Genomic DNA, 27,521 nt, shown 5'->3' on the forward strand with positions numbered 1-27,521 from the left:
GGTATCCGGGCGAACCAAATAATCAGTATGACAATGAGCATTGTGACGAGTTGGGAGACCGCGGAGATGCCAGCAATTACAACGTCTTAAATGACAGACCCTGCAATTATACAAGGCGCTACATATGCGAAAGGTCTTATCCAAAGACAGCCTCTTTTATCATCTGGTAATAAAGTGAATATTACAAAAATATTAAAAACAAAATTACCTTCAAAAATATTAAAGAACATATAACCAATAATAATGTGAATTAGCTAAACAGAAGTTTTTCTTCTACAAGATGAGGTTATAAAAATGCAAATGGTTTTAAATAGAGTGACATTCCTTATCAAGATATTTGCAATTTTTTTAGGATTATAATCAGCCTACAGTAAAAGTTAACATTTTAGAAAACACACACGAATCTAAAAGGTCTCATCCAAAGACAGCCTCTTTTATGATCTAGTAATAAAGTAAATATTACACAAATTAAAAAAAAAAACATATTTACCTACACAAATATTAAAGAAAATATAACTAATAAAAATGTAATTGGCTAAATACAAGTTTTTTTTCCCTATCAAGATATTTGCAATTTTTATAGGATTACAATATACAGTAAAAGTTAACATTTTTAATAGGAGTTATTATTTATTTACATTTTCTTTTTAAGTTTTTGTTCAGGATTGAAAATGGAACACATGTCTGCTAGAAACTAGTAATTGCTCAGATAGTTTTCTTAGTAATTATGAGTTATAGTTTAGCTCTCAGGGCTTCGTAGCACTTGTTCCTATATCTCCTGTACATGCTTCTCCAAAAGTCCATCCTCTCGCCATCCGGATTGGCGCACATCTTGAGCTCCCGATCGATGAGCAGGCAGTCCAGCTGGAAGGGCTTTCCATCCTGCGGTTTCTGGACAGGCCTCCAGCTGTCCGATGGTTTGCCATTGCGCGCGAAATTCGCCCACATCTTACAAATCTGCTCCGTGACCAGCAAGTCATCCTGCCTCATCTCGGTCTCGTCACCTGCCATCTGAAACACGTAGCAAATATCATCGGCATGGGCCACTCCACGAAGATCCTCGTTCTGGAAGATTTTCTTGTACATATTGCGACCACCGACGTAATCCAAACGGTAGAAGTACAGAGGAGACTGCGTCTGGCAGCTGGCGTGGATCTCGGCGGCCAGTTGCAGATCCATGCTGAAGTGGTAGTCGGAAAAGAGATCCACCAGGTTGTCCAGGTTCTCCATGGTCAACGCCTGGCCGTTGAAGTAGAAGGCTCGTATGTCGGAGGCGGCTTCCTGGGCCTCTGCGGCCTGCGGATCCAGCACCAAGTTGCGCGGCACCATCCTGGCCAAGTCATCCTCGTAGGCCTCGATTTTCTGCTTGGCCTTCACCACCATGGCGAGACCTTCGGCGGAATTGTAGCCCATGATCACTGGCATTCCTCGCAGGGAGTTCTTTTTGTGCATCAGCTCCAGGATGTTTTGGTCCAGGAAGCTGTCCGGACTGCTGCTATCCTCTACAACTGGCTTGAAGGCGAAGGGCAGGCAACGTCGCCGCTCATCGGGCGTTAGAACCTTCAAGGTGTTGGCCAAAATGCCAGTGGGTGGCGCCTTCTGCAGGAAGGCCAAAAGTGCTTTGGTGTCGCCACCGAAATCACCGCCTCCCAGAAGCTCCGCTAGGCGACGGGTTTTAGTAGCGGCTTCGCTTTGGTACACCCACTCCATGTTCCCCGTGCCACTCTGCATAATGGCCTTGTGAAACAACCGGTTGGCATGGCGGGCATAAGTGTGCAGATGCACTGAAGCACCGCCGGCACTTTCGCCGAATAGGGTTACATTGCTGGGATCGCCATTGAAGCTGGCTATGTTCTCCTGCACCCATTGCAGGGCCAAACGCTGATCTTTGAGCCCCATATTGCCGTGGATTCCCTCTTCGGGCAAACTGAGGAAGCCCAGGGCACCCAGTCGGTAGTTTAGGGTCACCACAATGACCTCCTGCTCCATCAGCTTGCCGGGAAAGTGACTAAAAATAAGGGTTGTAAAAGATTAGATAGGGAAATTATATAATAATTTATATAACCCACAAATCACTGTTGCCATTGCCGAAGAAGAAGCCTCCTCCATGAATCCACACCATGACGGGCAGCGGATGCCCCGGATTCTTGACTTTGGGTGCATAGACATTGAGGAACAGGCAGTTCTCTGAGCCAGCCACCTGCAGGGTGAAGGGATCTCGCTGGTGGGACATATTTCCCTCCTTGCTGCAGTCCAGTTCTTCCTCCTGGAAACGCTCCAGTGGTCGGGGGCTCTAAATAGTGGTTTTATCGTAAAAGATTATGAGGGATTCTTAATAATCAGGTGGTTTAACACCAGCTCACCCGAAAACGAAGCTCTCCCAGCGGAGGCTCTGCATAGGGAACACCCAGGAAACTGTTGTACTCCAGACCATTGGCCAGTTTCTTCTGGTTTCCCACCACAACACCTTGCTTCACTGGCACTTTCACCTGGAAAATTCGCAATTTAAAGTTGATCACGAACTGAAAGTGCATCTACTCACCTTCATGCTGCTGTGGAACCTGGTGAACATTAATCTCCCCGAGCGGAGCATGGCGAAATTAGTTGTCCGCCAGACGAGATTTCATAAACAATCTAATCAGCCGCAATTATTCGGCAATCAGAAAACCTGAAACCGCTGAACTTTGCTCGTCAAAAACAGCTGACGCGTTAACCCTTCGCTGGTGCTGCGGGTGCTATTAGACATTGCAAATTTAAATAGAAAAGATTTTAAAATATCACTTCTTAAAATAAATAAATAAATTATAAAAACTTTTTTTGTTGTTATTTTTCATTTAAATATTTGTATATAATTATAATAATTATTTTTCTTCTTTTAAGGTCCGATCTCTTAATGTTTTATCTGTTAAAAAAAAAAGGAACTTAAAGGTTAATAGATCGATTTCGCAATATCAATATCAATTCAATTGGTCCGAAACTTAATGATACAAGTTAAATTGATATTGAGAAATTGGCCCTAATCATATTAAAATTGTATTTTAAATAGATTTAAATATAAATAAGAAGACAATTTAGAAGGAAATTAAATGTTGTACATGAATTTTAAAAGAAAATAGTTATGTTACTCATTATTTTAAAAGGAAAGTTTATTTAGAAATCCTAATCGAATTAATTCATATTTTATTGCACCTTTTAAGCAAATGATCCCAAGATTCATTCATATATGTATATTTTAATTCCCCTCAAAGAAAAAACACTTTTTATTTTGCACATTAAAGTTACATTTAAAATGTTTCTAATTTTTATTTGACTAGTTTCATTGCATAAACGTTAATACAAGTTCATTTATGGGTTTCAATTTTTCTTTTCGAGATTTTCTCTTGTGTGTTCAAATGAACTCTTGTCCGTAAAATGGCCAGTGTCCGGCGGTCGAGCTGTCCGTTTGGGATTGGGGAAATTGGTGTTTTAGTCAGAAGGACCCCGGGAAGGGGACCGACTTGAAAAAGGTTTGAGCTTTCCCCGCCCCCAAAACGGGATGCGCAACTCACCGAGGGACGCGGCCGAACGTCTCGAGCTCTGTATAGATGCGCGTCGTTATGATAAGGTATGGTTTCGGTAAGGTAAGTAGTAAGGTAAGGTATAATAATTGTTAATTAACTTTAGTTTAAGCATAGTTCACACAAAAAGTCGGAAACATTTACACTTATGTACACATTTAACACACATACATCCAACACTTAATAAACATTTATATATATATATAGAATATGTGGTAATAGTAATATTTAGCAAACATTGAGAGCATCTCGGAGAATGCCGCCTTATGTAACTTTTTCGAGACTCTTTTAGCCATGGTTTCTGGTTCTACTTCTTACTTGTCCGTTGTGGTTGCTTTTCGTTTAAAATAAGGGCCACAAAAATTGTGATTACAAATAGTAAATTGGTGTTTTGTTCTTCATCTTCTAAATCCTTCCTTTCGTCGTCATAAAATGGGTTGATCTCCGTTAAAATCGCCTCAACGCCAGTGTGCGCTTCAAGTAGAGGCAAATAGCCCGATGGATTAGCTCGTACTGCTCCGAGTTCTGAACCATTCCGCCCCGCTGCAGGCGGAGATTACACACAATGCCCAGCACGTCCACGAAAATGTCCGGCATCTTGGGCAGGCGGTCGAAGGATGGGGGCGTCTCAACCGCCTCCTCCGTCTCCTGGCTATCCAGAATGTGCCTGATGTGCCGCAGGGTGTTGCAGGTGAAGCTGCTGTCACTGTCCGTTGGGCATTCCTGGTACTCCTCCTCCGCCGCCGAGCTGCTGCTGGTTAGCGATTTGGTGAGCATTCCCGTCAGCGAGTAGGCCAGCGATTGGCGCAACTGACGCACAGCATTCAGGATGGCCGTGAAGCAGCCAGTGCGCCCGATCCCAGCCGAGCAGTGAATGACGGGCAGCGGCTGAACCGCATTGAATATGTCCTGCTGGTAGATCTCCAGCCGCTGCGCGCCCAGATGGGCATTCCTTTCGCTCCTGCTCTCATCGTAGTTGTCAAACTCCGACTCGCACTTGCCCAGATTGAGAACATGCAGGCAGGTGTCCAGCAGCGTGTTGATGTCCCGCGGCGAATGGTGATCCGGCCAGTCGGGATACCAATAGTGGTAGCAGTAGATCTTCTGCAGATGATAGCTGCCACTCTGCGGCACACGGATGCAGTAGAGCAGCACCAGCTTCCTCACCGAATAACCATTCCTGCGCACAATGCCGACGTTCTTTATGAGGAAAAAGCTTCCCTGGGCGGGCAGAGCCTCCAGCAGATCGCCTTCCAGCGTCACCTTCACCGACTCCACGCCAATGTGCCGGCCACTTAGCTCGCAGTCGATCGCCTCCGCATCGGAAGCCACCACCGCAGTGTCCGGCACAAAGGTGGGCGTCGTCGTCAAGTACCGATCGAAATAGTCCCGCGCGGCCGCGCTCAGCTGAAACACCTCACACTTGGCGGCCACCGCAAAGATCTCGTTCAGCTCGATGGGAAAGTAGACGGCGCACTTCTGCCGATTCGCCTCCGTGAAGTTGGTGAGCATGACGATCTTTTGGAAGTACTGCTGCAGGATCTGCGCCCGGTCGATGTGCGGACTGCTGCTGCTCCCGCCATCCACGCAGCGGCGAATGTAGCGCTGGGTATTCTGGTAGATCATCAGCCAGAACTCGAAAATGGTATTGGGCAACGGACCCTGAGTGGCCACATAGCACTTGGACACGTAGTCGGGTCCCTGGAATAAAAATTTGTATTAAAACATTTGCTTTTACTTAGTGTTTATTTCAGGTTTCGGAATTTAACACACATGTTAAAAACATGTAAAATTGTATTTTGCAGTGTGAGCAAAGTTGTTGACATGTGTGTCAAAAACAAAAGTGTTAAAATGTGAAAAATAATTTTTAGCACACACAGCTCACTTGTGTTTTTTATAAAATGTGTTATTAACACGACGTGTTTTTTACACATTGTGTTTTTAACACAAATGAATTTTACATTTTATGGCCATTAACAAGTCGAAGGGAAAATTAAGAATCAATATTGGGCCAGAACATCTTAATTGTTATTCTTAATCGTTTCAAAGCAAAGATGAATTTTTTCAACTACAGTTCAACATATATTTCTGACGTTTTAATGTCAAAAACTCATTGTGTTAAAAACACGTCGTGTAAAAAACACGTCGTGTAAAAAACACAAATAAACTGTGTGTGTTATTTATGTTTCTAACATAAGCTACAATTTTTTACACACAAGTCAATAACTTTTTTGAACTTAACACTTTGACATTTAACATGTTAATAACACAAGTTTTTTACAGAGTGTGTTATTTTCCGAGCCCTGACTTATTTTCTTACCTTGATATAATTGGCGTTTATGTAGGGCATGTCCTCGCTGGCGGTCCGCTTCACCTCCTCCTGCAGGTTGATCAGCTCGCTGGACTCTGTTTCGAGCAGCACGCGCGAGTGCTCGTTGGGCAGGATCGTCTTGTAGCGATTCTTCGTCTGCGAGCCAAAGACCATCGGCTTCTCCTGGTGATTTAGCGGCAGATCCCAGAACTCCTTGTGCAGATCCCGAAAGATGCGCTTCTGCTCGGTTTCCTCCAGTTCGGGTAGCGATTGCACAATCCTCTTCACGACTGTCTGGTAGCAGGCAAGTAGTTCACTGTCCTCCGAGCTCGGTGGCACCAGATCAGTGGGCGTGTCCAAATCCCGAGCATTTGAGCCCAGGACAGGCGGCTGCTCGATGATGTTCCTGTTTGTCTGGTAGCTGTGATCGAAAACGTAGTTCAAACGGATCAAATCGAACTGATTGAGCGGATTGGAGGCGCTCTGCAGCATCTGTATGCTGGCTAAATAGATCTTGAACTCCTCGCTGGTCGTTTGCGGTGACAGCGGGCGGGTCATAATGTTGCGCACGGTTCCGGCGCAGGTGCAAGTGGCGCCCTGATCCTCGCTAGCCGACTCCTGCTGCGGATTGGGTTGCAAGTCCGAGGCGGAACCAAAGCACACTTGTCCAAAGAACTTTTGGTTGTTCACCTTGCTGCTGTTTAGATTCTCGGTGCTGAAGAATTTACGCTGATGCGGAGCTTGGTTGGCGGCAGCACAACTGCAAATTGTAACCTTTGGCTGCCCCAGATCCTGCACCTGAATCTCTGTACTCTGTATGCTACCCATGTTGAGGGTGAGGCTCTGATTGGAGCCCCGCCTTTCTAGCAATCCTCGCTTTGGCGTGGGTACATTGGAACCCGATCCCGAACCCGAGCCCGTGGAATTGGTGCGCATGTTGAGTCGGTTGTACTTTTCAGCGCTCAGCATTGCCTGCTGCTGCTGCTGTTGCATGGAGTTCAGATCCCCGCAAGAGGTCGTCGTGTGTCCCGTCTTCAGCGTGATGCTGTGGTTGGATCCTCGCCTCCTAAACAACCCCTGCCGACTTCCCTGGCTGCTGCTGCCCAACAGATGCGTCTGCGGCTGCTGATCCGACTTTAGCTGGCCCGCATCCAAATTGCAGCTGGACTTGGAGTTGAGTATGGAGCCCAGGCTGTAGTTGGAATGGCTTAGACCGCTGTTCATCAGGTTGCCGCAGGAGCTGTGCAGGTTGAGCGTCAAGCTGTGATTCGAACCGCGCCGCTGCAGGAGATTCATAGAGGAGGTGGACACCGTGGCCTTGGCCTGCAGCGCGGGCATCGGCAGATCCATGGACTTTTGCTTGAAGGGCGATTCCTTGGCAGCACCACTGCTAACTCCGCTGGAGGAGGAGAACTCCACTAGGGTCAAGCACTCGGGCAGCGTCTTTAGATTCGTGCTCGACGAGTGCAGCAGCTGATTGTGCTTGTGGGCGCTTCTGGGCGCCAAACTAGCGCCCATTCCAAACTTGGAGCCGCCGTCCACGCTGCAGGCGGACTTTAGCTCCGAGTCGCCCAAACTGGGGGTCAAACTGGCCTCCGAATCCAGGGAACTCTGAGCCGTAGAGCTACTCAGCTGATATGGGTTCTGCTTGCGGTGGTACATCAGCCAGTCAGTGGTATTGATTCCCGGTGACTTCCTGCGCGGCGTGCGCCTCTGATTGCTGGCCAGGCTTAGGTGGCTATCCAGTCGCGAGAGCGACGTCGAGTGGCTGGCGGAAGCGGGCTGTTGCAGATGATGATGCGGATGGATGACACTCGTCGCGGGCTTGCTCTGCCCCGCATCCATGTCATCGCAGCTGCCGTGAGATTCGGTTATGTTGTGCACCACTATCGACAACTCCGACTCATTGGCCGCCGAGTCCAGCGAGCGGGCCTTCTCCTTGGTGCTCTTGATGGTCGGCGTCTTGGGCTTGGGCAGCGGCGACGGCTGGCTCGAGTTCTTCATGGGCACGTCCATGATGCGAATGGTGAGATTGTTCTTGTTCTTGCGATTCTTTCGACCCTCCGACTTCTGCTGTTGCTGCTGCTGCTCCGGCGGTTCGGCCAAGGCAGGACTCCTATCCCGACGGGAAGCCTCATCCAGGTGGTGGCCGCCCGCTTCCATGGGCACATCCTGCACCACATGATCGATCTCCGGAAAGCGAAAGAAGTTTCCATTCTTGTAGCCCGCTGAATTTATGATGTTTAGGGGGGAACCCGAGACATTCAGGTTGTTGATGGAGGACAGCAGCTTGGGGGAGTAGCTGAGCCGGCTGGCCTCCAATCCCGGCGTCGTGGAGGACTCATCCCTGAAGAGAATCGTGGGTGAGTTGTGCTCGCTGCGCGACAAGTACAGGCTGTTCTCCAGCTGGTCGTGGTCGACTAACTCCCCCTTGGGCATGGTGTTCTCCTTGTCGGTGGTGCCTCCACGATGCTCGCCGGATGAACTGGTGATGTGGGGAGAGCAGGATCGGCGGTCGTACAGCGAGAACCTCTTGAACTTGCGGTTTAGGGTAGGAGACTGGTGGACATGGGGCGCTGGATGGGGGCTGGCTATGGTGAACTGCCGCGGGGTGAAGGCCTCCTCCTCCCCTTCGGGATCCTCCTGCTCGGGAATGCCCGGGACACCACCCCCTCCACCCTCCCCCGTGGGCGAGGGAAACTCAAAGGAGGTCTGCAGGAACTCGAGGGGCGTGAAGTAGGGGGTGCTCTTGTTGCTCTCCACATCCTCGCCAGCTTCCAGGGGGGTGGTGGTGCTGGAGGAGTCGTGCGCGGGGCGGGGGGGCTGCTGCTGCTGCGGCGGGTAGGGGTACTCAATGGGTGCATTCTCCTTGTTGTTGTTTCGTAGCTTGTCCATGATACACACACACAATTGCTGAAGCGGGGCGATCGCGGCGCAGTCGCTCCGCCCGTTTAGTGTCTTGGCCTCACTCGATCGGCATTATCACTAGTCCGCCCGCACAGTTAGCATATCCGATTTGGGCCGCAAATCATGCAAAATCCAGCGTTTTTCTTTTCACAACATTTTCCGATTGCCCCACCGATAGCGCCAGCGATAAATAAAAATACCGAACAAAAATCCAAAAGGCAATCGTTTTCGCAGGGATTTTTCGGTATTTATATACCACCAAAAATACCACCAATCAAGATTTTCGGAAATTTCGTTTTTATTTTTCAAATCAAGTTTATAAAATATTTTTAAGATGAGATTATGTCAACGTAAATTGTGCACCATTTATAATCATGATCATAACTGGACAAATAAAGTAGTATAAATGTTTGCCCAAAATCAAATGGGGCGATTTTTCAAATGTCTATTTTCAAAAATATTTTTTTTTTATTTTGTCTGCTCCTGTTTTCATGTTCGTTACACTGGAATTTTAGGCATCACAGTAAACTATAGTAATTTTTCTGCTAAAATTGACCAAAGAAAATCAATCATCGTTTAAAATATGGCGCATGACACTTTAAGCTTTATAAAATTATTTCAATAATATTTCAGAGTCTGGATCTTCAGCTCCAACAATGAACTTCAAAGTTTGCTGTCTAACTTTTTTGACTATGATAGGGGTTTGTTTGGCTAACCAATCCAAAGAAACTTGCAAAGGACATTGTCGCCGATGGGATGAGAGTATTAAAACGTGTCTATTTTTACCATGCTAATAAAGTTAAAAAACATTTAAAATTAAATTTTAAATAAAAAGTTTGCTTTATTTATTTTTTGACACTCAGCAAGGAATATTGCTAAGGGGGCTTCAAAAAAAAAGAATTAAAAAGGTAAAATTATTTGTAATTCTTTCTTATTGAAACTTTTTATTTACGGCTAATTATAAAATGGACTGCTTGTTTTTCTTTTTAGATGTATTTGTGTTCTGTGATTTTCAACTTTGACATTTGCGTTAAATAATTATTTTTTACTTAAATAAACCTTTAAATATCAATTAGTTACTGTTTAGCGTACGATAAACTTAACTCCTCTAATATAATAGTCTTCGACAGCAACTTCAAAAATGAACTTTAAAGTGTGTTGCATTACTTTTTTGACTCTAATGGGACTTTCCTTGGCGAAACGTCCCAAGAAATATTGCGATGGAGTTTGTACCATCTGGAATGAAGAATTAAAACGGTGCGCATTCGACAGACGATGTTGGAGAAGTAAATATTCAGTATAGTTTGTAAATTCTTTATTTTACAAAAATGTTAATTGCTTGTTTTCTTACGCAATGGAAATAAAGAGTTTATATGCATCGTTTAATTTAGTAGGTTATATGCATTGATTCGACCAAAATCCACATATTTTAGAGAGTTAGAATGGGAAATTGGTTTGTTGGTACCGGTTATTTGACAGTCGAACGAACAAGTTAGTAAATGTTGAAAAATAAATCATTTTAGGGTAAGCAAAAATTCGAATTTCTTATTTTTTCTGTTTATTTTCCTGTTCATACTCTGCAGCACCATTCATCGTCTTTTTGACAATGGATTTCTTTCACAAAATCATCGCGTTTTCATCACCTTAATTTTAAAGGAAGAGAGCAATATGATGACGATTATTTTTAGGCACTAATAAATTCACTTTTGACATTTACATTAAATAACTTATTTTATATCTTAAATTAACCATACAATATCAATTAGTTTCTGTTTTCAAGTTATCTTGCATTGAAAGCCTTGCAACAATTTTACCTGCTCTATTATAACAGTCTTCGACTTCAACTATAAAAATGAACTTGAAAGTTTGCTGCTTTACTTTTTTGAGTCTAATGGGTCTTTCTGTAGCGAGTCCCTTAGAGAGAGGTCCTTGTAGGGAATTGAGCGAAGGATTATATAAGTGTTATGAGTAATGTTTGCATTTCTTTGTTTTTGAAAAATGTAAATAAAGTCGCAAAAGCATGACTTTTTATTTTAGATTTTTTCTGAGCTTTGGCCCCAAATTACCTGTCACGTGTGACGTGGAATGAGCCATACATAAGTTAACAAGTTAGTAGGTACTGAAGGTTCAGTTAAAGGTTAATTCAGGGGCGGGTCCAGGAATTGGATGTGGGGGGATTTCATACTGCAAACTTTTTGAGTAGGGGAAAGTGGGGTAATTTCGTCACAGGGGCAATTTCGTCAAGTGCAATATCTAGGAATCCATAAGTCTAAAAAATATATAATTTTTTTTGTTTTAGTCCCTCAAGACGGCATGACACAACCAATGCATTTTTTTTGCACAGAAGGCCAAGATAATTAAGCTATAATATTAAATGGGTTTTAACAGTTCAAAAGCTACATTTAGTTCTCGACGAAATTTTTTCTGTATGCCACAATTCAAAAGGAATAAGATACACGATTTTTTATATAATACACAGTGCTATAATGTGCATTTCTGCGTTAGTGATTTTTAACTTCGCGCCTAATTTCGTCACCCTATGCTTAGGGTAAATTAGCACCTATTTTAGATACATATTTTTTTATTTGACGAGCTGGCTAACGAACAGACTACCAGCAGCAGCAACAAATATAGGACGTCAACAAAAATGGTACGCTTGATCAGTGTAGCATACTTACAGGCGTAAAGTTCCCTACACTTTTCAGTTGACGAAATTGCCCCGGTGGTGTGGTTATTTTACCCACCTGTGTGGCGAGATTGCCCCAGTATATTGGTTTTACTTTTTATTTTTTTATAAATCACCAAGGTAATTAAAAAAATAGGGGAATGTCACATTTTAAAGCTTGGTGCTAACCGCATTCAACAATAAAAATAGAAACATGATAACGTGTCTCAAGATGGACAAAAAAATAGCTTTGAAAAAATGCTGACGAAATTACCCCACTCTCCCCTATCACATTTGCTTGTAATTTTTATCCGAGGGTGAGGGGGTGGATGTGCATACTAAATTGATCAGTTTTGACATCTTCGTTAAATAATTTAATATTTTTGCTTAAATTAACCCTTTAAAATCAATTAGTTACTGTTGTCAATAGCTTTACTATATAATATAGTAATATCAGAATTTAATCAAAAAATTAACTTCAATTAATTTTGTATAACTTTTTTGACTCTGGCGGGCCTTTCCTTTGCGAGGTTGGAATTGCATTGCAGCGGTTGTGAAGTCTGGGACGAACGATTAAGACGGTGTATATTTGATAAACTCTGTTATAGAAGTAAATAATGAGTCCAATTTGTAATCCTTTTTTGTTTTTGAAAACATAAATGAAGTGATTTATAATAGGGTTTAGAACAACATTTTTGACGCATACTTTGCATGCTTTATCGTTACAAGTTAATAAGTACTGTAAATTGCAGGGACCGTAAATAATCATTATTTGAGATTTTTATTTTAAAAGGCCTACTGAGGTTTTTACAAGTTTTAATCAACAATTTAACTGGTTTTTATGCACTTTGTAGACATGAACAAATAACAGATAATTTGCTTTCCAGATTTGTTGAAATGCATATACTTTGTGGACAAGAGTAAAAAGAACGTTATTTTAAAACAAAATATCACAGTAGTCTTTTTAAAATAAAAATCTCAAATAATGTAAATGTAAATAATGTAATGTCCATAGCTTTACTATAAATAAACTATGTTCAGGTAAAGCAACAAAAATCGTATTATATTCTTACGGCTAATTATAGAACTGTATGGTTGTTTTCCTCTTTAGATGTACATAAATGGATAATTAATTCATTTAACATTTTTTCTTAAATTAACCTTATAGAATCAATTAGTTACCGTTGTCCATAGCTTTACTATATATTAAGCTGCACTAATATAATGGTCTTCGACTTCAACTTTAAAAATGAACATCAACGTTTTCTGTATAACTTTTTTAACTCTGGCGGGCCTTTCCTTAGCAAGGATGCTAAGTTCACCAAAGCGTTATTGCGGCCGTTGTCAATCCTATAACGAAATATTACGGCTGTGTATATATGATAGAAACTGTCCCAGAATTGAGAGAAATGTATAATCCGTTTGGTTTTGAAAAATATAAATAATGTAAACTCTAAAATTCTTTACTTTCTCACAGCATGAAAAATATAAATAAAGCGTTTTACAAAAAATTTTATGAATCACTATGGACGGCAGTCCATGTAGTGACGAAGCGCACCAGGAGAGTGTGCGAAGGCGACTACTATTATATAGCCGCAAAATTGAAAATCTGCTGTGATAGTCCGATCGTAATGAGTAATACACCAATCGAAAGGTATTGCAAAAACTTAAAGGACTGCATACCAAGACTTTAAGAAAATCAATTGGCTTGGGAGAGAGAGCGGTGAAAGTGAAAAAGTGAAAATTTCGAAATTTGGAGCTGTTGGGGCCGGTGGGGATAAATGCCCCCTCGCAATGTTTTAGTTGTATTCCTTTTGAAAATACCCGTCGAATGAGGGGTCATTTGTCGAAATCCGTCGCTCCGTTCAAAAGTTATAGCCAAAATAAGATTTCCTTCTTCTTCCCAAAATGAAAATTTAATTCTGTTTGTCAGTTTGTCAGTTTGTCCAAAACATGTTTCCTAAGTTTTGAAAATGTAATATGACGTTCATCACATCGATATAAAAAACTTTTGTTCTACCACTTTTGGAAAAACTCGCTAGTTTAGCGGGAAAACATCTATAAATAGCTAAAATTCGGAAAACCGTAGCTTCTATACTACTAAAGCTACAGACTTGTGCTGCATCTTGTTTGAAAGGTATTTTTAAATGCTATAAACGCCTTCTATATGCAATTTGTGTAAATGTAATAATTAAAAAGATATGAACAAAAGACAATTTTTTAAAACTTTTTTTTAGCTTTTTTTTATTTTTCTCAAAAACGGCTCTAACGATTTTCTTGAAAACTTTAAACTGTATAGCCCTTGAGATTCCTTAAATTTTGGTATATAACACATTACTGTAAAAAGTCACGTTTAAAAGTTATTTTTATACGAAAATAGCCACTTTTGCCAGCTCGAACAACTAAAGCTTCCTGAGTATTGAATTTTGTGTGAGGGTATCCGAACTGTATTTTAGGGTCATGGAATCAGTAAATTTGCACTTAAGAGTTCCATATAGGAATCTTTTGTTCTACGACTTTTGGAAAAAGCCGCTACTTTAGCGGGAAAAAAGCTGAAAATGGCTAAATTTCGTTAGTTTGTAAGTTCTACACTACTAAAGGTACAGACATGTGCCATACCTCGTTTAAAAGGTATTTTGAAATACTTAAACGCCTTTTTAACTTAATTTGTTTAAATACAATGGCTTACAAATTATGATTGACAAATTTAAATTTAAATGTATATATTAGCTCCTATGAGAACAAATGTAAACAAACAAAAACTTCTGATATCAAATAAAAACACCTCTTAACGAGGTAAAAAACTAGTGACGATCGCACCTTTAACATACAAAAGTTCTGATATCAACATTTGTGACGAAAAATTATTACACTCGTCATTAAATAGACTTTCTAATATTTTTTCATTCGGCACGCTGCAATAGAAAATTCCTGTGAAGGGAAAAAGGCTGGAATAGTCTGCTAGGGCGGGCCGAATGAGAAAATATTAGAAAGTCTATTTAATGACGAGTGTAATAATTTTCGTCACAAATGTTGATATCAGAACTTTTGTATGTTAAAGCTTTATCGTTACAAGTTAATAAGTACTGTAAATTGCAGGGACCGTAAATAATCATTATTTGAGATTTTTATTTTAAAAGGCCTACTGAGGTTTTTACAAGTTTTAATCAACAATTTAACTGGTTTTTATGCACTTTATAGACATGAACAAATAACAGTTAATTTGCTTTCCAGATTTGTTGAAATGCATATACTTTGTGGACAAGAGTAAAAAGAACGTTATTTTTGACGTTTAAAACAAATATCACAGTAGTCTTTTTAAAATAAAAATCTCAAATAATGATTATTTACGGTCCCTGGTAAATTGTACAGTGTAAAATAAACTATGTTCAGGTAAAGCAACAAAAATCGTATTATATTCTTACGGCTAATTATAGAACTGTATGGTTGTTTTCCTTATTAGATGTACATAAATGGATAATTAATTCATTTAACATTTTTTCTTAAATTAACCTTATAGAATCAATTAGTTACCGTTGTCCATAGCTTTACTATATATTAAGCTGCGCTAGGTAAGTCTTCGACTTTAACTTTAAAAATGAACATCAACGTTTTCTGTATAACTTTTTTAACTCTGGCGGGCCTTTCCTTAGCAAGGATGCTAAGTTCACCAGTTCACCATCAATGCGGCCGTTGTTCATCCTATAACGAAATATTAGGACGGTGTTTACATGTTGGAAAATGTGACAGAAGTAAAAATTGAGAAAAATGTATAATGGTTTTGAAAAGTATAAATAATGTAAACTCAAAAATTCTTTACTTTCTCACAGCATGAAAAATATAAATAAAGTGTTTTACAAAAAATTTTATGAATTATGTAATTTAGTGATTTGTTAAAGGGGCTTTTATAACAAAATGTAGTTTTTTTATGGTTCTCTCATATTTTTGACTTGTAAAATACCAAATATAATTAAAAATATTCAATTAACAAGTTAGTAAGTACTGTACTGTAGCGACGACTGTCATGTATGAGACGTAGACTTAGGATGGAGTCGTTAGTTAGGATGAAAGACAGTCGATATTGACATTTGAATTAAAAAATTTATTTTCTTTAATAAAGCTTCTAAAATTAATTACGTTTTGTTGTAAATAAAGTTAATTAAAAAATGGTTTATTTACAAAATATATAAACAACTAATTTCATTTTAAGTAATTTGTTGTTATTATCTCTAGACGAAAATAAGAAAAAAAAGCAAGCGTGGCAAAATCTTTCTGAAGTCTAGTAGCCCCAGCCCGTTGATATCGTCCCATTTTGTGTACCCCTTTGTAAAAAATCCGTAACCTTTTCTTATGTATTCCCTACTTTCGTGTACAAAAATGTTTTGTGCAGGATTTGTGCAGCGTAGACTGAGCCTGGGTCTAAAGCAAACGTGAGTGCCCTCTTCTAATCCTGCGTCGTTCGTCTAATTTTCCAGCTGAAATCCACAAAGGCTCGGCTTGATGGCCAAGAAACCCTACTCCGAGGAGAAGAAACCTCCTCCAAATGTCTTCCTGTGGGGCGGTGGACTAGGCAAACTGCAGGGCGGTCTGAAGGAGGAGGAGTATTTCATTTCGCTTACCCAGAACCTCATGTGCAAGATGCGGGACAAGAAGGACGATGTCGACTACTTGCCCAATTGGGATGAGTTCCAGAAGACCCTGGATCACGCCTCTCTCGGAAGCTCGTCGTTCATGAACAAGCACAAGAATGTACTCGAGGAGGCGTTTTTCCTCAATGAGGTAGGGATTCTTTTTCAAAAAGGTTTATTTTTCATTCACCATCTTCATTTTCAGACCGCAGATGATATAAAAGTATTACACGATCGTGCTCAAGAAGACCCAAAACTCGTTAACAACACTGCTACTGAATCGGATCTTAATTCAGATCCGCAAAACACAAAATAGTTAATTGTTTTATTATTATTCGACACTCACTCGTTACTTCAAAGGCGCCTCATCATCATTCCAACTTTTCTGAATGGCACATTGCGCAATAAAATTGTTAGTTTCAAAGTTCAAAAGGGTTTTCAAAAATAAAATTCCTGCATTTGCGTTCAAAATTCAAATTCAAATGGTCGTTTTTTCCGCGCCACTTGGTGACTGGAATGCAGGGGCGTAGAATATATAAAAATTATAAAATAAATTAAATATGAAAAATGTTTATAACTTCTCTTATTTAAGAAATAAAAGTCTTCGTCCCTATACAAGAATATTGTTTCAACCCAAATAGCATTTATTTTCGTCCCCCATTAAGTATTTATAGCTACGCTCTTGTCCAATTTTCCGCAGTTTGTTTTCACAAGTCGGCGAAATCGCAGCGGCAAAATCACCCCCTTATATATAGCTTAACTATACTATATAAACCGTTTCTATAAAAGACAAACATGTTTACACTGCGCCGTCTCAGTCAGCGTTTGTATCCGCAGCAGATTCAGTAAGTTTCACGAATTGGAGCAAAATTGCATAAGAATTCTAGAACTATTTTCCAACTACATAATTGCATTGCAGACACTTGAAAATGTCACAGATCGGTGAACTCGGAAGTGGTGCCGGCAAGGGAGGCGGTGGAGGTGGTTCGATTCGAGAGGCCGGTGGATCTTTTGGCAAAATGGAGGCTGCTCGCGAGGAGGAGTTCTTCTATAAGCAGGTAAGTCCTTAAGATTTAGTAAATTATTACAAAAAAATACCCATCTTTTTATTTTTCTATAGCAAAAGGAGCAACTAAAGAATCTAAAAACCAAGACGGAACCCAAGGCACCTGAGGCTCCTAAGAAGTGAATGATATAAAGATTTTAAAATTTAATAAGATCTAAATATTTACTTGATTATATTGTCTGAATTGTATTTACTTAAAGTTTTACTCCAAATATACTGTATGCATTAAGTTTGTTAAATTACATTTTTCTATTGTTTTATTTTAAATATATAAAGATTTAAAAATTTAATAAGATCTGAACTTTTACTTGATTATATTGTCTGTATTGTTTTTACTTAAAGTTGTACTCAAAATTTTTATAGTTTATGCATTAAGTTTGTTAAATTACATTTTTCTATTGGTTCATTTTAAATATTTTTGTATGAGTAGGTATATGTTAAATTATATAATTAACTGAGTAACTCCCATCTCTGATCAGCTGATCGTCTTTTGGTTTAGCCACTGGAAATCTTGTATACCTTCTGGTTTCCCCTTCCATTTGTTTACGAACACGGCTTTAAAAGAGAACCACCGACTGATAAGCAGTGGGGCAGTGTAACTGAAGCTGATAAGAACACCAGAGGATAGACCTACAGATGCCCCGGTTGGGCAGGCAGATGGAAACAGTTCTCACCGGTTCGCACGAGTGTTCAGTAGAAGATCCCCCAGCAGGAATGGCGGCTGCGATCCAGAATAGTCTGAAAGTGGCGTTGAGGAGACGCATGAAGGATGCCCTCAAGTGCCTGGATGCGGAGACCATTGCCCGGCAATCCCAAGCAGTCACGGCCAAGGTAACAAAGTGTCTGGGGTCATAGGGTTATCACTAATCCCCTCGATTTCAGGTGCTCCAGAGCGAGATTTTCCGGCAGGCTCAGCGGGTGAGCATTTACCTGAGCACCACCTCCGAATTGGACACTACGGCGCTGCTCAGCGAGATGTTCCGCCTGGAGAAGATGGTCTTTGTGCCGACCTACGAGGGCAGCAAGATGAAAATGGTTCGACTGCGCGGGATGGAAGAGTACGAGAGTCTGCCGCTGACCAAGTGGAACATCAAGCAGCCGGACTTTAAGGAGGCCCGCGAAGATGCCATGACCAATGGTGGGTTGTTAGGATTTACTCCTAAAACATCCTTCTAAACAGAGATTCCCTTCACTGCAGGCCACGGCATCGATCTCTTCATTGTGCCCGGAGTGGCCTTCACCCGCTGCGGAGCTCGCATGGGCCATGGAATGGGCTACTACGACAAGTTCCTAAAGCAGCACGCTGACAAATATCCGCACAAGAAGATCTCGCTGATGGCACTGGCCCTCAACGAGCAGATAGTCAGCAAGGAGGAGCTACCCTTGGAGTCGCACGATGTCCGTTTGCACAGTGTAATTACAGAAAATTAACATTAAGCTTAAATACAGATTGGAAAAAATAATAATAAAATACAAATACAAAATACAGTGAGCTAATCAGCAAAATCAGCACTTGTTATTAAGTAAGGGAATTAAACGGCTTAACTAACGATTAACTGGCTCCTAATTTCTAGCCCTTTTATGGGAAGTGGAATCGAGAACTTCCTCCTATCTCAAGTAGGATGGTCTGGAGCGCAGGCCACGGCCACGCGGCCTTCCACTGTAGTGAGGCGACGAGTAGTGCGAATCGCTGCTATTAAAATGTGAATCCGAGCCGGAACGATAGGATCCCGAAGAGTCTGCCCAGCTGGAGGGTGAACCAATGCGCATCAGCTTCTTTTGTCTATTAAAATAGTAAAATCTCTTAGATAAAATGCTTTAAATAATTTATAATGAACCCACCTAAAAGCAGCCGCTGCCGAAATGCGGGATCCACGATTGCGTCCCACTCTGGAGCCCCTGAGCATGGAGGGTATCTTGTTGTAGCCAGTGGGTCCTGTGGGCTGGGCGCCACAAGTTTCCAGGGCCAGAAAGTCATCGACGTGTAGGGATGGCGGTCTAGAGGTGTTGGGTGGACGGGAACGAAACAGATCGCCTCTAGATGGCGGAGGACGAGCGAAGCCACGTCCCCTAACCGAAGAAACAAACATCTTCTTCTCCGGACGACCAGTGGCCGGTTCCACTTCCACTCGGCGTGTGCGGAAACAAGGTGCCGTCGGCGTCATCTCGCGATTGGATTGCGGCGAGCCGGATAAGTTCATTACCCGCTTGCTATCTCCAGCCACATTTAAATCCGGATTAAGACAAACATTTGCCAAATCCGTGAGATCGCAGGCAATGCGCTCGTAAATAGGCTCATTCATATCCTCGATCAGTTCGATGGGCAGCGGATCCAGCCAGTAGCGAGCCGTGAGCTGGGCATTCTCGGCAGTGGCGCAGAATCTCGTGAAGATCGGACGCGCCTCGTACTGCGTGACAATGCCCTCGGCCTGCGGAAGATAGGGTTCCACAGTCAGCGAACCACTGCAGCTGCTGGCCGAGGTATTGGCTTCACCATCTCCTCCCTCAGGTGGCGTTTCAGTGCTGATCCCGGCGAGAATCTCCTGTTTGGAGGCCTGCAGCAGAATCAGTTGCTTGAGGTCGCTCAGCGCCGCCTCGTTGGCCACCGCCTTGTACTTCTCCATGACGGTGAGAATGCGACTTAAAACCGGCGGCTTGGCCAGCTCAATGTCCTGGAATTCCACCAGCTGCGCCAGTTCCGTGGCGCCCAGTTTCAAAGTGCGATGCGGCATGGCGGACATAGTGGGCGGCGGTTCGATTTGGGTGAGTGAACGCAGCAGCAGGATTAGAGATTCGATGTTGGCGTTGTACTCCACCGTTTCGTTGTGAAGGATTACACGCTCCATCCAGGCCTGAAACTCGGTGATCTTTTGCTTCAGCAACTGCGCCAGGTGGTAAAAGGTGAAGCTGTCGGGTGGGATAAAATAATGTTATTATATTTCCTAAATTCTATTATAATTAGACCTCGAATTTTGCATATTTGCATATTTTTATAGAATAAATTTAGATCAATTCCGAAAACACCAAAGTTTGTTTCAATAAAAATATAGTTTAAAATTAATGGCAAAATATATGCAAAATATAAAATAAACTGAACTATTCAAGATTGACCATTTCACAGCCAACCTAATTTACCCGAAGAAAATTGTTTGTTTCTTTCCGTCATTTCTGAGATATCTAATTTTTCCCAAATTTAAGAAAACCCTATTTATATTTCCAACGAGTAGGCGAGAAGGGGGCAAAAATAGTAAAAGGGGCAGAATAGTTTTTGGCCCTATCGGCCAAACTTCTTGTTTAAATTGCTCGCCTTGTTTACTGAAGGTTCCTTCCGATATGCATCCGAATTTATTACATTTTAAAAATATGACACCTACCTAGAAAAATCCGAGGTCTAGTTATAATCAAAACTTACTCGTGCTCCGTGAGAATGACCAGATTGCGCACCGCCAGAATCGATATGCCATGGGTAACCTCCACACTCGTCAAGTTACTGAAGACAGCATCGATTATACGCGGAATGAGTTCCTTGGGTGGCAGTGCCGCAGAAAGATTGAGAGCTGGCGAAGCCGTGGACTTGTGCGAGATCAGCGAAATTCCAGAGTCAAGGAAGCTGTCCAGGATACGATGCACCGCCTCCTGGCAATTGGAGACCACGTCGTTGAACTCGTTGAGGGCCAGTAGCGATTGGAAAAGTTCCCAGAACTTGCCCGAAAGTATGGACAACATGGAACTCTTCAGAGGAGCAAATGCGCACAGGCGCGTGGAGAAACGGAGCAGCCTTTCCAGATTGGTGGTGGGAATGCAGTTGGATGTCTGGTACTCAGTGCACAGCAGCTCCGTTATGGTCTTGGCAATGAGTAGAGTCATATTGGGCGCCAGATCCGACAGCTGCATGCAAACTCGCTGCAGCAGTTCGGAGAGCTGTGGGAAACTGGACGGAGCCAGTGCCTCCACCAGCTTGGCAATCTGTCCGCTCTGCGGATGCAAGTGGGCGGACCACAGTTTGCGCTCGGTTATCAAACGCTGTTTGTGCTGCTGCTGCAATTGGTCGCAAAGCGGCTGGGGCATTGGTAGCGGAAGGGGAAGCAGCTCCGCAAGTAGTTTAAGTCCTGTTTTTAAAGGAGATAAGAAATATATTAGATGACAGATCTTAGCTAAAACAAGAGAGAACGCTAAAGTTGGTGTCCCGACTATCTAATACCCTGCACTCAGCTAAAGGGAGTGCGAGGGAGATGGATATAAAACATGTTGATTACGGATAACTTTTTAATGAATGGTCCGATTAGAAAAATGTCTTCTACATTTCGATAGGAATAAATACACACAACAAAATTGCATTTATACTTTTCGGAAATCTTTAAAGATGTGGGCGCCAGACACATTTTAAAATCGTTAGTGGGCGATTGGGGGCGTGGTGCTCGGCTGAAGTAAACTTGCGCTGCGTAGGAAGCCCAAGAATATGCGTGGGAAATCTTAACCTCCTAGCTTTTGTAGTTTCCGAGATCTCAGCGTTCATACGGACGGACAGACAGACGGACAAGAATATATATAATTTATGGGGTCGGAAACGCTTCCTTCTAGGTGTTAAATATAATTCCCCAGAGTTTCCCTTTACCTGGAATAAAGTGTGCGGGGCCATCGACGTTTTTGAGCACCTCCCTGATCATCAGCGTCCAGAGCGACTTGTGCAGCGATTCCTCATCCTGTTCGTTCGGCTGAGTGTAGGCCAGCAGGGTCTGCACCACCTCCATCTTGCACTGCTCGACTTCGAGACCCGCCTGGCAGCGCGTGGGATAGTAGTAAAGCAGATAGTACACCTTTACCAGGTGATCGATGGCGGTGAGATCCTTGTAGGTGCCATCCCGGCACAGAATGGCGTAGGAGAGCAGCTCGCGGAGGATCTGCAGCGTGGGCAGCATGATCTGGCAGCAGTGCACTCCTTGGATGGTCATCAAAGCAGGAGCATGGGCACCCGGCTGCTCAAAGTAGGCACACAAACGCTCCATAATCTGGATGCACAACTGAACGCCATCGGCGGCATAGAGCTGCAGTGCAACAAAGCGATGCTTCAGTTCCTCGGTGACAGGCGGAGCCTTTTGACCTGCAGTTGGTTTGCTGATGGCGAGGTAACGCAAAATCCGCAGGGCCATGATCAAATCGCCCGGAAAAGTGGTCAGGTAATCCAAGGAGCGCCCAATCACCTCCACCAGCGGCATGATGTCGTCGTAAACGAATACGTTGATGGCCTCCAGCGGTTTCATATACACGTACATCTCCTGCAGCACTGCCGACACCGACGGCTCGAAGGTCTCGTGGTTCTTGGCCAGCTCCAAAATCACACCTCCATGTTCGATAAGGTAATCCAACTGCTCGCAATAGCGGACGCAGGCGTCCACCATATCCACGGCATAGCTCAACACCGGACTCTTGTACTTGGTGCCCGGCGAGCTCAGTTGGCGTTGCGTCTGCAGGCGCTGTTCCTTTTTGATCAGATCCATAAAGATCTTCAGGTTGTTATTCAGACCGAGCACCTCGATGGTGTGCTGTCTTCCAGCGGGATCGCAGGTTTGCGAGTAGATGGCATGCATATGAGTGGCCAACTTGACGGCATCGTAGTCGGGAGCAGCGGCTGCGTACACAATGGCGTCCAGGTGGTAACGTGTCTGCACTTTGTAGGACATTTCAATGCCTAATCTGGCCAGGCGAGGCAGCACTGGTCGAAGGATGGGCCTGGGTCGCACTTGAGGTTGAGGAACTGGAATTGCAGTAGGAGGAACCGAGGCAGGAGCAGTCTTTACCTCCTCTTCAGCTGTTTGTACACTTGGTTTCTCGCCACCAACTGCATCTTTTGAGCCTTCCTTTAGCTCCCCCTCTTGCTCAGCCTTTTCCGGCTTCACCTCCTCCTCTGGACTCCTGGGAATCTCATCCAGGCCCAACAATATAGCCACAATTGTCTGGGTAACAGGGAAGGCATCATCCACAAAGTAATCAATGCCCACATGGGACCGCAGCAGGGTGTGCATCAAATCAAGCATGCTCAAATATGTGGTGGCCGGCAGCTCCTTGCAGTTTGCCAGCAAAACCAGCAGAGATTCCGCCACAGAATTCTGTCCCAAATACGACTGCAAAGCATTGCCAAAACTCCGTTGCGCTGTGGGATCGGTGACCACCTCGAATTTCTTGGAAACGGGCAGAAAGCGGCGCGGCTGCAAGTAGCTAAGTTGGCTGGAAAACAGGGCATCCATTAGCATGTCGAAGGCGAACTCAATTTGCTGACACGTTATCACAGTGTCCTCCATTTGATCGCGATTGCCCGGTATGATTATCCTGTCCACAAAGAGTCGCCGGCACCAGATCTGCACACTCTCCAGGCCTTCCCACAGATGAAGTTTCCTCAAGATCGCCTGCAATGCGTATTTTGTTCTCGTCAACTTTGCGCTCTTGAGGGCCTCCACAATCATCTGGTAGCCATTGTCCTTCGAGGCCATAAAGTGATCGATGCACATCCTGGTGTCCAGCAGGGCGTAAACGGCCTTGAGCAGCTGCAGCTTGATGGACAGCGCCATGTAGGGTTCGTGGTACAGCCGGAAGACGGCCTCGAAGATGTCGAACTGGTGCTCTTTCAGCAAATGCTGGAAGAGATCCTCGCTGCAGCCCAGCAGCTCGGCCATGCGGGCGCCCAGCTTGATGTGCCGAATCTTGAAAGCGGGCTGCGGCTGCATGCAGGCCGCCTGGAAACTGAGGGCAATCTGCAGAACATTGGCCGCCTGACGCAGGTGAACCTCGTCGTTGCCGAAGAACTGCTGCAGCACAAAGTTCCGGCGCTTGAAGTGCTGGGCCAAGTAGCCCAGTTGGTTGTTCAGTTGCTCTCCCAAGTACACGAATTGCTCCCTTTCGTCCACACTGGCGCCGTGCTCCTCGCCGAAAGCAGCCACATTTTCGCAACGCGTTTGAAGAATGAGTTTCTTGAAGAGCAGCTTTAGAGTTTCCAGCTCCTTGCTGAAGTGCGAAGCCATGTCGCCTTCGTAGACCAGCAGTGGCTTCTGCCAGGGCTCAAAAGCATCGATGGCAGGAGGAGCAGAGGCAGCAGCGGCCTCCAATTCACGTTCGTACTCCGCAATGGCAGCCGCATCGACTGCATCGTCCTCCTCGTCGTCGTCGCCGATGATCTCGTCGTCACTGAGAATGGGCTCGAACTGCTCCTGCGGCGTGCATGATCGCTCCTCGTCGTCGCGATCTCGATCAGCGATTCCGCGGTGCAGCGATTCCGAGGAGTGTCTGTAGTGGGAGGACTGCATCTTGTAGTGGGAGCGCGAGTCGTCGTCTTCGTAGTCCATGGTGTCGGGCGAGCGCGGTCGCGTGGGCGAGTCAATCGATGCCGGCGGCGTCCTGGGCCACTTGTGCTCGTCCACATCGGAACGAGATCGTTCCGAGCGCTTGCGACGCGACCGATGGCTGGGGTATTCCGGTGAACGTGACCAATCCCTGGAGCCCTTGTCGCGGGAGCTATGGAATTAAAATGAACCAGGTTATTTGAAATCTATTAAGGGGGGTATGGTCTTTGGCACCAAAAAATCGTCTAACTTTGCGATTTTTTCTATAAAAACTGGTTGGATGGATTTAATTCAAACCTTTTGTATATTATTAAGAGTCATTTAATTTACATCCACTAATTTTGATATGGCAAAGCGATTGCTGGAACACTATTAAAAAAAGGCGTTTTGCGGTGTTCACTGTACCTCCGCTAAAAATGATCGGATTTCCATTTTGTTTTAACATTTCGCTTAGGAATAAAAAAACCAGCCCCCTATGAAGCCCTTTTATTCATTTTTTATTTTTAAGAATTTTTTTCGATAGTCCAAAGTCAAAATTGCGTAAATAACTGTTAACACTTATTTCTGAAACTGTCTTGTTACTCACAAAACAGAAAAAATCTAAAATTTTCTGTCAGTCTCGGACAGAAAACAGTTATTTTTTCTTTTAAAGTGTTTTCTGTTGACTGATTTCGGCTGACACAAACTTTATTTCTGTCTCTCAATAACAGAAAAAAAGGGAGACTTTTGCTTTCACCTCACAGAATAAGTGTTTTTGAATGATCAAAACCTATAACTGTCTCAGAATAAGTGTCTTTTTGGATTGTGTGCTTATTTCTAACTTAAAAATTTTAAGTCTTTTCCATATATGTAGTTATATAAATACACTTTTTATGCATGATATGGTTTTAGCGTATATATGTAAACTTCGTATTGCCGAATAATAATTTATTTTGTAAAAATTTGTTCCTGAGTGTATATGAAAATTTGATGTTTGACCAATTTATCGAATAAACTTTATTCGGCGTTTAACTTCACAACTAAAAGCGAATTTATGTTTTGCGCACTAAGAGAGCTTCGTTTCTCATTTAATACATAATGCAGTGCGGAAAATGCCCTTTCCATAGTAACCTGTGTGGCTGGTGTAGCCAGCACTACCCGGGCAAGAGCACTTAAATACGGCGATTGCATCTTCAGGTCATCATAAAACTGCAATATATTGGAGTTCAATGGTAAACGTCTGAAAGTCATGTCAAAACTCTACACATCTGCATACATTTTTGATAGTGGTTACCGCGAAGCATCTTCCTTTGCTTGTGATAATGACTGGACACCATCTAAAAATTCAGAGAAAAGGTAAATTCCTCAGAGCGCATGGGTGACTTGTCGACGGCAATTCACGATGCTTATTGAAATCGATCTCAGAGGAAGATGATTTACTTGTGCCACCAAATTTTTGTTTTCAACTTTTACTGTTTGACACTGAGACACATATGAATAACTGTCCCAGAATAACTGTCTCTGGAAAACAGAAACACATTTGACACAAAACAAACTGTTTTCTGTTGAGCAAAGACAGAAAAAACTGAAAACAGAAATTAAACTGTTTCGTTCTGACAATTTTCCCAATGTGTCACTAAATAAGTGTTATTTGTCGAACATATTGAAAGTGTCGACAGTTATTTACGAGCTCTTTTTTACCTAAAGAATTTGACTTTCGGCTTAAAAATAAAATGTTTAAAGTTAACAAAAAAAAAAAGAAAATGCTTCATATGCGACAAATTTAGAAATGCCGATGAACAAGGGCTTTCAAAACGTGGTTTCGAGAAATACGCACTTTAAGATGCACTTACGTACCTAAAGTCTTACAGGTTACTGTACTAGTTTAAGCATAACTTCTAAAGTCTTTGTCCGATTGACTTGAAACTTTTTTTGTATACTCTTAAGATGTTAATCTACAAGACAATACCCTCTTCCCTTAAAAGAGCAGCACCACTTACCATCTGATGTACTCCCTGTCGTTGCTCTCCGAGTGCGTGTGCGATCTTCTCGGCGGTGGCGGCGGCGAGTGATCCGTGGAGTGCGTGGAGCGACGCAGGCGGCGCATTTCCCGCTGCTCCTGATCCTGATCGGCATGCTGGTGGTAGTGATCCCGCGAAATCCCGTACTCCATATCCTCAGGATCATAGTCACTCACATTGCCCTTGTGGGCGGCCAGCATCTCGGCCTGCATCGGCTCCTGCCACTCGTCCTTCAGGACGTCCTGCTCCTGGAGCAGCACCTGCTCGCCACTCAGGTTGCTGATTTCCGGGCCAACCGGCTCGCAGGGCAACGTGGGACTGGCTATGGGCTCCGTCACCGAGTTGGTGAAGATCCCATAGATGGCCAAAGTGATGGTGCTGTACCAGCCGCGCAGCACCAGGCCATCGGTGACGATCTTCTCCTGCGAGCAGTCCAAGTGGATGCAGTCGTTCTGGTTGTACCGCAGCAGGCCGAGATTCTCGAATGCCGACGCAGCAGGCATCCCCAAATCGTTGACAAAGAACTCCAGATCGAATTTGGACGGATTGGTGGCCCCCAGGCGCACGCCGCCGGGAAAATCCGCCTGCACACGGGCGCCCAGCGGAATGATGCGCACCTGTGTGATGAAAACCGGCTTGGGAAACTGCACCAGGTCCAAGTTGATGTCCTAAAAAAAAGGGAAGCGGCGGTCAGAGACAGCTCCACGTAGACGCCCCTGCGGCCACTCACCGTCACTTCCTCGTGCGAAAAGGTGTCGAAGAACAGCAGCTCGCTCCCATCGTCCACATCCGCCATAATTGCTGATTTAATGCGTGATTTTACCAATAAATTCAAATCTAATCTAGTTTTTATTTATTTTTTGTAGTCGCCAGAGATGGAACCAAAACGATAACTATACGATACTATCGATGTTTTCCGAACGGCTGCAACATCGATTTTTAATAGGGGAACTCAACTGTGTGCGGAATGCCAGTTCAATGATAATAGGGGGATTCCCTAAACTGTTGAATTGCTGAATTGTTGAATTTTGGTCAGCTGTTAATCAGCTGTTC

At 43.4% G+C, this 27,521-nt stretch overlaps 6 protein-coding genes and 2 long non-coding RNA genes across 8 annotated transcripts; 5 read left to right on the forward strand and 3 right to left on the reverse strand.

The window, feature by feature from the left end:
• Nucleotides 1–625: 625 nt before the first annotated feature.
• Nucleotides 626–2,695, reverse strand: clt (cricklet). Its single transcript, XM_017146765.3, has 4 exons — nt 2,543–2,695; nt 2,364–2,489; nt 2,070–2,293; nt 626–2,008 (listed from the first exon to the last, which is right to left on the reverse strand). The coding sequence occupies exons 1-4, from the start codon at nt 2,591–2,593 to the stop codon at nt 733–735; spliced, it is 1,677 nt and encodes a 558-aa protein (XP_017002254.2). The 5' UTR covers nt 2,594–2,695; the 3' UTR covers nt 626–732.
• A 567-nt stretch (nt 2,696–3,262) lies between these two features.
• On the reverse strand, nt 3,263–9,188 carry PTP-ER (Protein tyrosine phosphatase-ERK/Enhancer of Ras1). The gene is made up of 2 exons (XM_017146575.3): nt 5,878–9,188; nt 3,263–5,258 (listed from the first exon to the last, which is right to left on the reverse strand). The coding sequence occupies exons 1-2, from the start codon at nt 8,761–8,763 to the stop codon at nt 4,005–4,007; spliced, it is 4,140 nt and encodes a 1,379-aa protein (XP_017002064.3). The 5' UTR covers nt 8,764–9,188; the 3' UTR covers nt 3,263–4,004.
• A 616-nt stretch (nt 9,189–9,804) lies between these two features.
• Nucleotides 9,805–10,799, forward strand: LOC138912285 (uncharacterized). Its single transcript, XR_011417807.1, has 2 exons — nt 9,805–10,299; nt 10,359–10,799. It is a non-coding gene; the product is annotated as an uncharacterized lncRNA (long non-coding RNA).
• Nucleotides 10,800–11,367: 568 nt separating this feature from the next.
• LOC138912690 (uncharacterized) lies at nt 11,368–12,117 on the forward strand. The gene is made up of 2 exons (XR_011418248.1): nt 11,368–11,425; nt 11,481–12,117. It is a non-coding gene; the product is annotated as an uncharacterized lncRNA (long non-coding RNA).
• A 3,584-nt stretch (nt 12,118–15,701) lies between these two features.
• LOC108060554 (uncharacterized) lies at nt 15,702–16,500 on the forward strand. The gene is made up of 3 exons (XM_017146282.3): nt 15,702–15,870; nt 15,931–16,219; nt 16,274–16,500. The coding sequence occupies exons 1-3, from the start codon at nt 15,791–15,793 to the stop codon at nt 16,382–16,384; spliced, it is 480 nt and encodes a 159-aa protein (XP_017001771.2). The 5' UTR covers nt 15,702–15,790; the 3' UTR covers nt 16,385–16,500.
• A 257-nt stretch (nt 16,501–16,757) lies between these two features.
• On the forward strand, nt 16,758–17,378 carry LOC108060678 (ATPase inhibitor A, mitochondrial). Its single transcript, XM_017146478.3, has 3 exons — nt 16,758–16,913; nt 16,988–17,126; nt 17,189–17,378. Exons 1-3 carry the CDS (start codon nt 16,864–16,866, stop codon nt 17,255–17,257), a joined length of 258 nt encoding a protein of 85 aa, XP_017001967.2. The 5' UTR covers nt 16,758–16,863; the 3' UTR covers nt 17,258–17,378.
• Nucleotides 17,379–17,621: 243 nt separating this feature from the next.
• On the forward strand, nt 17,622–18,640 carry Mthfs (methenyltetrahydrofolate synthetase). Its single transcript, XM_017146464.3, has 3 exons — nt 17,622–17,965; nt 18,017–18,272; nt 18,333–18,640. Exons 1-3 carry the CDS (start codon nt 17,771–17,773, stop codon nt 18,563–18,565), a joined length of 684 nt encoding a protein of 227 aa, XP_017001953.3. The 5' UTR covers nt 17,622–17,770; the 3' UTR covers nt 18,566–18,640.
• Nucleotides 18,522–27,335, reverse strand: vir (VIR_N domain-containing protein). The gene is made up of 6 exons (XM_017146452.3): nt 27,199–27,335; nt 26,448–27,136; nt 21,750–24,640; nt 20,547–21,243; nt 18,977–20,041; nt 18,522–18,917 (listed from the first exon to the last, which is right to left on the reverse strand). Exons 1-6 carry the CDS (start codon nt 27,262–27,264, stop codon nt 18,743–18,745), a joined length of 5,583 nt encoding a protein of 1,860 aa, XP_017001941.2. The 5' UTR covers nt 27,265–27,335; the 3' UTR covers nt 18,522–18,742.
• Nucleotides 27,336–27,521: the final 186 nt, after the last annotated feature.

The sequence above is a fragment of the Drosophila takahashii genome, chromosome 2R, assembly GCF_030179915.1.
Source record: "Drosophila takahashii strain IR98-3 E-12201 chromosome 2R, DtakHiC1v2, whole genome shotgun sequence".
NCBI lineage: Eukaryota > Metazoa > Arthropoda > Insecta > Diptera > Drosophilidae > Drosophila > Drosophila takahashii.